Here is a 13,664-nt window from a genome sequence, read left to right on the forward strand (position 1 = left end):
GTGCCCTGATATATACCTCATGTATACCCGCTGTACGTGTGCCCTAATATATACCTCATGTATACTGCTGTACGTGTGCCCTAATATATACCTCATGTATACCTGCTGTACGTGTGCCCTGATATATACCTCATGTATACTGCTGTACGTGTGCCCTGATATATACCTCATGTATACTGCTGTACGTGTGCCCTAATATATACCTCATGTATACTGCTGTACGTGTGCCCTAATATATACCTCATGTATACTGCTGTACGTGTGCCCTGATATATACCTCATGTATACTGCTGTACGTGTGCCCTGATATATACCTCATGTATACTGCTGTACGTGTGCCCTGATATATACCTCATGTATACTGCTGTACGTGTGCCCTGATATATACCTCATGTATACCTGCTGTACGTGTGCCCTGATATATACCTCATGTATACCCGCTGTACGTGTGCCCTGATATATACCTCATGTATACTGCTGTACGTGTGCCCTAATATATACCTCATGTATACCCGCTGTACGTGTGCCCTAATATATACCTCATGTATACTGCTGTACGTGTGCCCTAATATATACCTCATGTATACCTGCTGTACGTGTGCCCTGATATATACCTCATGTATACTGCTGTACGTGTGCCCTAATATATACCTCATGTATACTGCTGTACGTGTGCCCTAATATATACCTCATGTATACTGCTGTACGTGTGCCCTGATATATACCTCATGTATACTGCTGTACGTGTGCCCTGATATATACCTCATGTATACTGCTGTACGTGTGCTCTAATATATACCTCATGTATACTGCTGTACGTGTGCCCTAATATATACCTCATGTATACTGCTGTACGTGTGCCCTGATATATACCTCATGTATACTGCTGTACGTGTGCCCTGATATATACCTCATGTATACTGCTGTACGTGTGCTCTAATATATACCTCATGTATACTGCTGTACGTGTGCTCTAATATATACCTCATGTATACTGCTGTACGTGTGCTCTAATATATACCTCATGTATACTGCTGTACGTGTGCTCTAATATATACCTCATGTATACTGCTGTACGTGTGCCCTGATATATACCTCATGTATACTGCTGTACGTGTGCTCTAATATATACCTCATGTATACTGCTGTACGTGTGCTCTAATATATACCTCATGTATACTGCTGTACGTGTGCCCTGATATATACCTCATGTATACTGCTGTACGTGTGCTCTAATATATACCTCATGTATACTGCTGTACGTGTGCCCTGATATATACCTCATGTATACTGCTGTACGTGTGCTCTAATATATACCTCATGTATACTGCTGTACGTGTGCCCTGATATATACCTCATGTATACTGCTGTACGTGTGCCCTGATATATACCTCATGTATACTGCTGTACGTGTGCCCTGATATATACCTCATGTATACTGCTGTACGTGTGCCCTAATATATACCTCATGTATACTGCTGTACGTGTGCCCTAATATATACCTCATGTATACTGCTGTACGTGTGCTCTAATATATACCTCATGTATACCTGCTGTACGTGTGCCCTGATATATACCTCATGTATACTGCTGTACGTGTGCCCTAATATATACCTCATGTATACTGCTGTACGTGTGCCCTAATATATACCTCATGTATACCTGCTGTACGTGTGCCCTGATATATACCTCATGTATACTGCTGTACGTGTGCCCTAATATATACCTCATGTATACTGCTGTACGTGTGCCCTAATATATACCTCATGTATACTGCTGTACGTGTGCCCTGATATATACCTCATGTATACCTGCTGTACGTGTGCCCTGATATATACCTCATGTATACTGCTGTACGTGTGCTCTAATATATACCTCATGTATACCTGCTGTACGTGTGCCCTGATATATACCTCATGTATACCTGCTGTACGTGTGCCCTAATATATACCTCATGTATACTGCTGTACGTGTGCCCTGATATATACCTCATGTATACCTGCTGTACGTGTGCTCTAATATATACCTCATGTATACTGCTGTACGTGTGCCCTGATATATATCTCATGTATACTGCTGTACGTGTGCCCTGATATATACCTCATGTATACCTGCTGTACGTGTGCCCTGATATATACCTCATGTATACTGCTGTACGTGTGCCCTAATATATACCTCATGTATACTGCTGTACGTGTGCCCTGATATATACCTCATGTATACTGCTGTACGTGTGCCCTAATATATACCTCATGTATACTGCTGTACGTGTGCTCTAATATATACCTCATGTATACTGCTGTACGTGTGCCCTAATATATACCTCATGTATACTGCTGTACGTGTGCCCTGATATATACCTCATGTATACTGCTGTACGTGTGCCCTGATATATACCTCATGTATACTGCTGTACGTGTGCCCTGATATATACCTCATGTATACTGCTGTACGTGTGCCCTAATATATACCTCATGTATACTGCTGTACGTGTGCCCTGATATATACCTCATGTATACTGCTGTACGTGTGCCCTAATATATACCTCATGTATACTGCTGTACGTGTGCTCTAATATATACCTCATGTATACTGCTGTACGTGTGCCCTAATATATACCTCATGTATACTGCTGTACGTGTGCCCTGATATATACCTCATGTATACTGCTGTACGTGTGCCCTGATATATACCTCATGTATACTGCTGTACGTGTGCCCTAATATATACCTCATGTATACTGCTGTACGTGTGCCCTGATATATACCTCATGTATACTGCTGTACGTGTGCCCTAATATATACCTCATGTATACCTGCTGTACGTGTGCCCTGATATATACCTCATGTATACCTGCTGTACGTGTGCCCTAATATATACCTCATGTATACTGCTGTACGTGTGCTCTAATATATACCTCATGTATACTGCTGTACGTGTGCCCTAATATATACCTCATGTATACTGCTGTACGTGTGCCCTAATATATACCTCATGTATACTGCTGTACGTGTGCCCTGATATATACCTCATGTATACTGCTGTACGTGTGCCCTGATATATACCTCATGTATACTGCTATACGTGTGCTCTAATATATACCTCATGTATACTGCTGTACGTGTGCCCTGATATATACCTCATGTATACCTGCTGTACGTGTGCCCTAATATATACCTCATGTATACTGCTGTACGTGTGCCCTAATATATACCTCATGTATACTGCTGTACGTGTGCCCTGATATATACCTCATGTATACTGCTGTACGTGTGCCCTGATATATACCTCATGTATACTGCTGTACGTGTGCCCTAATATATACCTCATGTATACTGCTGTACGTGTGCCCTAATATATACCTCATGTATACTGCTGTACGTGTGCTCTAATATATACCTCATGTATACCCGCTGTACGTGTGCCCTGATATATACCTCATGTATACCCGCTGTACGTGTGCTCTAATATATACCTCATGTATACTGCTGTACGTGTGCCCTGATATATACCTCATGTATACCTGCTGTACGTGTGCCCTGATATATATCTCATGTATACTGCTGTACGTGTGCCCTGATATATATCTCATGTATACTGCTGTACGTGTGCCCTGATATATATCTCATGTATACTGCTGTACGTGTGCTCTAATATATACCTCATGTATACCTGCTGTACGTGTGCCCTAATATATACCTCATGTATACTGCTGTACGTGTGCCCTGATATATACCTCATGTATACTGCTGTACGTGTGCCCTGATATATACCTCATGTATACTGCTGTACGTGTGCCCTGATATATACCTCATGTATACTGCTGTACGTGTGCCCTGATATATACCTCATGTATACTGCTGTACGTGTGCCCTAATATATACCTCATGTATACTGCTGTACGTGTGCCCTGATATATACCTCATGTATACTGCTGTACGTGTGCCCTGATATATACCTCATGTATACTGCTGTACGTGTGCCCTGATATATACCTCATGTATACCTGCTGTACGTGTGCCCTAATATATACCTCATGTATACTGCTGTACGTGTGTCCTAATATATACCTCATGTATACTGCTGTACGTGTGCCCTGATATATACCTCATGTATACTGCTGTACGTGTGCCCTAATATATACCTCATGTATACTGCTGTACGTGTGCCCTGATATATACCTCATGTATACTGCTGTACGTGTGCCCTGATATATACCTCATGTATACTGCTGTACGTGTGCCCTGATATATACCTCATGTATACTGCTGTACGTGTGCTCTAATATATACCTCATGTATACCCGCTGTACGTGTGCCCTGATATATACCTCATGTATACCCGCTGTACGTGTGCCCTGATATATACCTCATGTATACTGCTGTACGTGTGCCCTGATATATATCTCATGTATACTGCTGTACGTGTGCCCTGATATATACCTCATGTATACCTGCTGTACGTGTGCCCTGATATATACCTCATGTATACTGCTGTACGTGTGCCCTGATATATATCTCATGTATACTGCTGTACGTGTGCCCTGATATATACCTCATGTATACTGCTGTACGTGTGCCCTGATATATACCTCATGTATACTGCTGTACGTGTGCCCTGATATATACCTCATGTATACCCGCTGTACGTGTGCCCTGATATATACCTCATGTATACTGCTGTACGTGTGCCCTGATATATATCTCATGTATACTGCTGTACGTGTGCCCTAATATATACCTCATGTATACTGCTGTACGTGTGCCCTGATATATACCTCATGTATACTGCTGTACGTGTGCCCTGATATATACCTCATGTATACTGCTGTACGTGTGCCCTGATATATACCTCATGTATACTGCTGTACGTGTGCTCTAATATATACCTCATGTATACCCGCTGTACGTGTGCCCTGATATATACCTCATGTATACCCGCTGTACGTGTGCCCTGATATATACCTCATGTATACCCGCTGTACGTGTGCCCTGATATATACCTCATGTATACTGCTGTACGTGTGCCCTGATATATATCTCATGTATACTGCTGTACGTGTGCCCTGATATATACCTCATGTATACTGCTGTACGTGTGCCCTAATATATACCTCATGTATACTGCTGTACGTGTGCCCTGATATATACCTCATGTATACTGCTGTACGTGTGCCCTGATATATACCTCATGTATACTGCTGTACGTGTGCCCTGATATATACCTCATGTATACTGCTGTACGTGTGCTCTAATATATACCTCATGTATACCCGCTGTACGTGTGCCCTGATATATACCTCATGTATACCCGCTGTACGTGTGCCCTGATATATACCTCATGTATACCCGCTGTACGTGTGCCCTGATATATACCTCATGTATACCCGCTGTACGTGTGCCCTGATATATACCTCATGTATACTGCTGTACGTGTGCCCTGATATATACCTCATGTATACCCGCAGCTTTGTCCGGCAGGGCCTCCTCTTCGGCGTCTCCACCATCCTCCTCAGCGTTCCCTGGCAGTGTCTCATGGCCGACGTCTGTGAAGAAGTGCTGGAGATGAAGTGCTGGCTGTCAGGTGAGGTGCTGAGATGGCGCCATGTGCGGCTGCGTCCTGTAAGGGGGTCCTCCGCTCTGCGCAGCGCTCGCCATCACTGTATACAGGACGGAGCCGCCTCCCCTTAGTCTAATTCTCTCCTTATTTATCCTATGATGTGAATATGGGTTTATTGGTCAGTGCGCTTTCTATAAGGCCCTGTGCACACATGGCGGAGGACAATGTACTTGGTGACACTGGGAGCGACCTCACACAGGATTCAGGACTGGGAGCCCCCCATAGAGGAGAGGACGTCACGTATGCACACTCGGCCATGTACATACAGGGAGCCCCCCATAGAGGAGAGGACGTCACGTATGCACACTCGGCCATGTACATACAGGGAGCCCCCCATAGAGGAGAGGACGTCACGTATGCACACTCGGCCATGTACATACAGGGAGCCCCCCATAGAGGAGAGGACGTCACGTATGCACACTCGGCCATGTACATACAGGGAGCCCCCCATAGAGGAGAGGACGTCACGTATGCACACTCGGCCATGTACATACAGGGAGCCCCCCATAGAGAAGAGGACGTTACGTATGCACACTCGGCCATGTACATACAGGGAGCCCCCCATAGAGGAGAGGACGTCACGTATGCACACTCAGCCATGTACATACAGGGAGCCCCCCATAGAGGAGAGGACGTCACGTATGCACACTCAGCCATGTACATGCACTGAGCTCCCCCTAGTGGTGACTGCAGGCACAGACAAGTCTTTGGTCCTTGTGACTTTAGCACTCGATCTATTCCCTGCACAGCCAGCGGCGGCTTTATCTTCTAATATAGATATGTTATATGATCATATATGTGTCATGTCACTGGTATGTTCTCTTTAGACGTGGCCGAGTCGGACGCTGATGAAGATTGTCGTCGTCTTGCTGTGAGCGGCCTCCTGCTAATGGAGAAATTACAGAGTAACCTCCCGCCATCTCCCAACCAGTGACCTCCCACAGACCTGTATATGAAGTACAACCATAATAGTCCTGTGCACAGGGGGGGGGATGGGCCTCAGATATGGCGGAGTCATCATGTGACCCAGCGGATGGAGATGACGTCACTATCGCTTGTGAGCCTCGAGGACATTTCTTTGTTTAAATAAAGTGCACAAAATCATGAAGATGAATCACGGAAGTGTCTTGTGTGTCCTACTCTTACACGGATGTCGTCTCATCCCCGGAACATGATGGGAAAAGCCTGTCAAGAACTAGAGAAACATGGCGGCAGATCAGGGTGCGTCTGGTCGGGGTGGCGGCAGATCAGATCTGGATCCTAGACTAGCTGACACCCCGCCCTCAGTATGTGAGAGCCCAGGACTACTGAGGGAGAAGCTGGACCTTGGTGGAGGGACCATCACCTGTCCTACTGGATCCTAGACTAGCTGACACCCCGCCCTCAGTATGTGAGAGCCCGGGACTGTGTGTCTGACACTGATCTGTAGTACGGGGGCACCACAAGCTCCAGCTCTCGCCCCTGCTCACACTGTACACAGCTGACTTTAGGTACAACTCCTCCAGCTGTTACTTACAGAAGTCCTCCGATGTCTCTGCTATAGTCGGCCTTATCACAGACGGGGGCGACAGCGAGTACAGAGACTTATACCAGGACTGTGTGGACTGGGGTCAGCGGAGCCAGCTCAGGATTAATGCTGGGAAGACCAAGGAGATGGTGGAGGACTTTAGTAAGTGGAGAGGTGCCCCGACCCCGGTGGAGATCCAGGGGACATGTATTGAGATAGTCAGGACCTATAAGTACCGGGGTGCGCTCCCCAATAATAAGCTGGACCGGGCTGATCACCTGGAGGCGCTGCACAGAAAGGGCCACAGCAGACTCTACCTGCTCAGGAGGCCGGGGGTCCAGTGGCCACTTCTTAGGGCTTGTGGGGTCCGGGGACCACTTCTTAGGGCCTGTGGGGTCTCCAGTCTGACTCCTCTATTGCGCCCCAGTCTGACTCTGACTCCTCTATCGTTCTCCAGTCTGACTCTTACTCCTTTATTGTGCCCCAGTCTGACTCTGACTCCTCTATTGCGCCCCAGTCTGACTCTGACTCCTCTATCGTTCTCCAGTCTGACTCTTACTCCTTTATTGCGCCCCAGTCTGACTCCTCTATTCCGCCCCAGTCTGACTCCTCTATTGTTCCCCAGTCTGACTGACTCCTCTATTGTCCCCCAGTCTGACTCCTCTATTGCGCCCCAGTCTGACTCCTCTATTGTCCCCCAGTCTGATTCTGACTCCTCTATTGTCCCCCAGTCTGACTCTGACTCCTCTATCATCCCCCAGTCTTACTCTGACTCCTCTATTCCGCCCCAGTCTGACTCTGACTCCTCTGTTGCGCCCCAGTCTGACTCTGACTCCTCTGTTGCGCCCCAGTCTGACTGACTCCTCTATTGTCCCCCAGTCTGACTCTGACTCTTCTATTGTGCCCCAGCCTGACTCCTCTATTGCGCCCCAGTCTGACTCTGACTCCTCTATCGTCCCCCAGTCTGACTCTGACTCCTCTATCGTCCCCCAGTCTGACTCGGACTCCTCTATTGTGCCCCAGTCTGACTCTGACTCCTCTATTGTCCCCCAGTCTGACTCTGACTCCTCTATTGCGCCCCAGTCTGACTCCTCTATTGCGCCCCAGTCTGACTCTGACTTCTCTATTGTCCCCAGTCTGACTGACTCCTCTATTGCGCCCCAGTCTGATTCTGACTCCTCTATCGTTCTCCAATCTGACTCTATTGTGCCCCAGTCTGACTCTGACTCCTCTATTGTCCCCAGTCTGACTGACTCCTTTATTGTGCCCCAGTCTGACTCTGACTCCTCTATTGCGCCCCAGTCTGACTCTATTGTGCCCCAGTCTGACTCCTCTATTGCGCCCCAGTCTGACTCCTCTATTGCGCCCCAGTCTGACTCCTCTATTGCGCCCCAGTCTGACTCCTCTATTGTCCCTCAGTCTGACTCTGACTCCTCTATTGTGCCCCAGTCTGACTCCTCTATTGCGCCCCAGTCTGACTCCTCTATTGCGCCCCAGTCTGACTCCTCTATTGTCCCTCAGTCTGACTCTGACTCCTCTATTGTCCCCCAGTCTGACTCTGACTCCTCTATTGCGCCCCAGTCTGACTCCTCTATTGTCCCCCAGTCTGACTCTGACTCCTCTATTGCGCCCCAGTCTGACTCCTCTATTGTCCCTCAGTCTGACTCTGACTCCTCTATTGTCCCCCAGTCTGACTCTGACTCCTCTATTGTCCCCCAGTCTGACTCCTCTATTGTCCCCCAGTCTGACTCTGACTCCTCTATTGTCCCCCAGTCTGACTCCTCTATTGTCCCCCAGTCTGACTCTGACTCCTCTATTGCGCCCCAGTCTGACTCCTCTATTGTCCCCCAGTCTGACTCTGACTCCTCTATTGCGCCCCAGTCTGACTCCTCTATTGTCCCTCAGTCTGACTCTGACTCCTCTATTGTCCCCCAGTCTGACTCCTCTATTGTCCCCCAGTCTGACTCCTCTATTGTCCCCCAGTCTGACTCCTCTATTGTCCCCCAGTCTGACTCCTCTATTGTCCCCCAGTCTGACTCCTCTATTGTCCCCCAGTCTGACTCCTCTATTGTCCCCCAGTCTGACTCCTCTATTGTCCCCCAGTCTGACTCCTCTATTGTTCCCCAGTCTGACTCCTCTATTGTTCCCCAGTCTGACTCCTCTATTGTCCCCCAGTCTGACTCCTCTATTGTTCCCCAGTCTGACTCCTCTATTGTCCCCCAGTCTGACTCCTCTATTGTCCCCCAGTCTGACTCCTCTATTGTCCCCCAGTCTGACTCCTCTATTGTCCCCCAGTCTGACTCCTCTATTGTCCCCCAGTCTGACTCCTCTATTGTCCCCCAGTCTGACTCCTCTATCGTCCCCCAGTCTGACTCCTCTATCGTTCCCCAGTCTGACTCCTCTATTGTTCCCCAGTCTGACTCCTCTATTGTCCCCCAGTCTGACTCCTCTATTGTTCCCCAGTCTGACTCCTCTATTGTCCCCCAGTCTGACTCCTCTATTGTCCCCCAGTCTGACTCCTCTATTGTCCCCCAGTCTGACTCCTCTATTGTCCCCCAGTCTGACTCTGACTCCTCTATTGTCCCCCAGTCTGACTCCTCTATCGTCCCCCAGTCTGACTCTGACTCCTCTATTGTCCCCCAGTCTGACTCCTCTATTGTCCCCCAGTCTGACTCCTCTATTGTCCCCCAGTCTGACTCTGACTCCTCTATTGTCCCCCAGTCTGACTCCTCTATTGTCCCCCAGTCTGACTCTGACTCCTCTATTGCGCCCCAGTCTGACTCTGACTCCTCTATTGTCCCCCAGTCTGACTCCTCTATCGTCCCCCAGTCTGACTCTGACTCCTCTATCGTCCCCCAGTTTGACTCCTCTATCGTCCCCCAGTTTGACTCCTCTATCGTCCCCCAGTCTGACTCTGACTCCTCTATCGTCCCCCAGTCTGACTCCTCTATCGTCCCCCAGTTTGACTCCTCTATCGTCCCCCAGTTTGACTCCTCTATTGTCCCCCAGTCTGACTCTGACTCCTCTATTGTCCCCCAGTCTGACTCTGACTCCTCTATTGTCCCCCAGTCTGACTCCTCTATTGTCCCCCAGTCTGACTCCTCTATTGTCCCCCAGTCTGACTCCTCTATCGTCCCCCAGTCTGACTCCTCTATCGTCCCCCAGTCTGACTCCTCTATTGTCCCCCAGTCTGACTCTGACTCCTCTATTGTGCCGCATGGTCAGACGCAGATCCTATGCAGGTAAATAAAGCTGACTATTCCATATAACAGGTTTCGTCCTTCTGCCCTTCCCCCCAATCAGTGACCAGGACACAGAGATAAGAGCGACTCCGCTTCTACCAACACACGATTTATTGGACAATGTAAACTTTGCTTTAGCTCATGAGAAGACTGAAGTCCCCGGGTTATAGCAGCAGCAGCGACTGTAGGATCCCTGACCGTCCAGGACTGCAGGGGGCGCCGAGTCAGGCACATTGGTTTATAAAGCTACCGGCACCTCCTCTGCTGCCATGAGGACATTCACAGAAGGAGCTGGAGCGGCCACACCTGTTACTAGGAGGCTACACCCTCCCCGAAAGCTTTCATGTCTGCAGGACCCAGTGGCAGTGAGAAATGATCAGCGTCCATAATAGGAGGAGGAGTAGTCGGATTTACATAATAGGAGGAGGAGTTGTCAGGTTTTACATAATAGGAGGAGTAGTCGGATTTACATAATAGGAGGAGTAGTCGGATTTACATAATAGGAGGAGGAGTTGTCAGGTCTTACATAATAGGAGGAGGAGTTGTCAGGTCTTACATAATAGGAGGAGGAGTCAGGTTTTACATAATAGGAGGAGGAGTTGTCAGGTCTTACATAATAGGAGGAGGAGTTGTCAGGTTTTACATAATAGGAGGAGGAGTTGTCAGGTCTTATATAATAGGAGGAGGAGGAGGATTTACATAATAGGAGGAGGAGTTGTCAGGTCTTATATAATAGGAGGAGGAGTTGTCAGGTTTTACATAATAGGAGGAGGAGTCAGGTTTTACATAATAGGAGGAGGAGTTGTCAGGTCTTACATAATAGGAGGAGTTGTCAGGTTTTACATAATAGGAGGAGGAGTTGTCAGGTTTTACATAATAGGAGGAGGAGTCAGGTTTTACATAATAGGAGGAGGAGTTGTCAGGTTTTACATAATAGGAGGAGGAGTTGTCAGGTTTTACATAATAGGAGGAGTTGTCAGGTTTTACATAATAGGAGGAGGAGTTGTCAGGTCTTACATAATAGGAGGAGGAGGAGGATTTACATAATAGGAGGAGGAGTTGTCAGGTCTTACATAATAGGAGGAGGAGTTGTCATGTCTTACATAATAGGAGGAGGAGTTGTCATGTCTTACATAATAGGAGGAGGAGTCAGGTTTTACATAATAGGAGGAGGAGTTGTCATGTCTTACATAATAGGAGGAGGAGTCAGGTCTTACATAATAGGAGGAGGAGTCAGGTCTTACATAATAGGAGGAGGAGTTGTCAGGTCTTACATAATAGGAGGAGGAGTTGTCAGGTTTTACATAATAGGAGGAGGAGTTGTCAGGTTTTACATAATAGGAGGAGGAGTTGTCAGGTTTTACATAAAAACATGAAGTGAGGGTAATATTCATTTTGGTTGTCACCTGAGAACAAGGCCGCGGTGCGAGGCGTCAATGTATTGGTAAATCCAGCGCAATCCTTAAAGGAGTTCTCCAGTCCTACGGCTTCCGGATACCTACTGGGTTTATATAAAGGGGTTTTCCTACCAATGTCCTGCGCACAGTCATCAGATGTGATCGGAGGGGTCTGCACCACAACACTCAGCAGTGACGGGCGGGGGACCAGCTAATCCTAAAGTGCAGCCCCGGCCACCGTCTATCCCCCCAGCGTCACTCCTATTACACGAGAACAGACAGGTCGCGCCTCACATCTACGCGGGGGACCAGCTAATCCTAAAGTGCAGCCCCGGCCGCTGTCTATCCCCCCAGCGTCACTCCTATTACACGAGAACAGACCGCGCCTCACATCTACGCGGGGGACCAGCTAATCCTAAAGTGCAGCCCCGGCCACCGTCTATCCCCCCAGCGTCACTCCTATTACACGAGAACAGATCGCGCCTCACATCTACGCGGGGGACCAGCTAATCCTAAAGTGCAGCCCCGGCCGCTGTCTATCCCCCCAGCGTCACTCCTATTACACGAGAACAGACCGCGCCTCACATCTACGCGGGGGACCAGCTAATCCTAAAGTGCAGCCCCGGCCACCGTCTATCCCCCCAGCGTCACTCCTATTACACGAGAACAGACAGACCGCGCCTCACATCTACGCGGGGGACCAGCTAATCCTAAAGTGCAGCCCCGGCCACCGTCTATCCCCCCAGCGTCACTCCTATTACACGAGAACAGACAGACCGCGCCTCACATCTACGCGGGGGACCAGCTAATCCTAAAGTGCAGCCCCGGCCACCGTCTATCCTCCCAGCGTCACTCCTATTACACGAGAACAGACAGACCGCTAAGGCCGCGCCTCACATCTACGCGGGGGACCAGCTAATCCTAAAGTGCAGCCCCGGCCACCGTCTATCCCCCCAGCGTCACTCCTATTACACTAGAACAGACAGACCGCGCCTCACATCTACGCGGGGGACCAGCTAATCCTAAAGTGCAGCCCCGGCCACCGTCTATCCCCCCAGCGTCACTCCTATTACACGAGAACAGACAGACCGCGCCTCACATCTACGCGGGGGACCAGCTAATCCTAAAGTGCAGCCCCGGCCACCGTCTATCCCCCCAGCGTCACTCCTATTACACGAGAACAGACCGCGCCTCACATCTACGCGGGGGACCAGCTAATCCTAAAGTGCAGCCCCGGCCACCGTCTATCCTCCCAGCGTCACTCCTATTACACGAGAACAGACAGACCGCTAAGGCCGCGCCTCACATCTACGCGGGGGACCAGCTAATCCTAAAGTGCAGCCCCGGCCGCTGTCTATCCTCCCAGCGTCACTCCTATTACACTAGAACAGACAGGTCGCGCCTCACATCTACGCGGGGGACCAGCTAATCCTAAAGTGCAGCCCCGGCCGCCGTCTATCCCCCCAGCGTCACTCCTATTACACGAGAACAGACCGCGCCTCACATCTACGCGGGGGACCAGCTAATCCTAAAGTGCAGCCCCGGCCGCTGTCTATCCCCCCAGCATCACTCCTATTACACGAGAACAGACAGACCGCTAAGGCCGCGCCTCACATCTGCGCAGGGGAACGAAAAATGTGGAGAGAGAAGTCCTGCTGCAGAAGAGGGGAACAGAACAATCCGAACGCAGATGTGACTCAGGCCGAAGGTCGCAGCCACGTAGGAGACAGCCGGCGCTAGAGACTATAATGGAGTCCACCGGGTGTCTGAGGCTGAGAGCGGCGGAGGCCACAGCGGAGCGTGCACGACTACTGACAGAACATAGCCTTACCTGCAGAGGAGCAGCCGATCTGTGCGGGGTCACATCCTCATCACCTACAGGTATTAGGGAGTCTGTCA

At 49.1% G+C, this 13,664-nt stretch overlaps 1 protein-coding gene across 4 annotated transcripts in view; it reads left to right on the forward strand.

Moving 5' to 3' along the window:
- The window catches only part of TELO2 (telomere maintenance 2), a 33,443-nt gene extending 26,716 nt beyond the window's left edge, over positions 1 to 6,727 (forward strand). For all 4 annotated transcript variants that reach the window (XM_075283880.1, XM_075283881.1, XM_075283882.1 and 1 more), the window contains 2 exons: positions 5,468 to 5,583; positions 6,447 to 6,727. In XM_075283880.1, coding sequence (XP_075139981.1) covers positions 5,468 to 5,583; positions 6,447 to 6,553 — 223 coding nt within the window. In that variant the 3' untranslated portion in view covers positions 6,554 to 6,727. The remainder of the gene's footprint in view (positions 1 to 5,467; positions 5,584 to 6,446) is intronic.
- The last annotated feature ends 6,937 nt before the right edge of the window (positions 6,728 to 13,664 follow it).

The sequence above is a fragment of the Leptodactylus fuscus genome, chromosome 8 (assembly GCF_031893055.1).
Source record: "Leptodactylus fuscus isolate aLepFus1 chromosome 8, aLepFus1.hap2, whole genome shotgun sequence".
In the NCBI taxonomy this organism is placed as follows: domain Eukaryota; kingdom Metazoa; phylum Chordata; class Amphibia; order Anura; family Leptodactylidae; genus Leptodactylus; species Leptodactylus fuscus.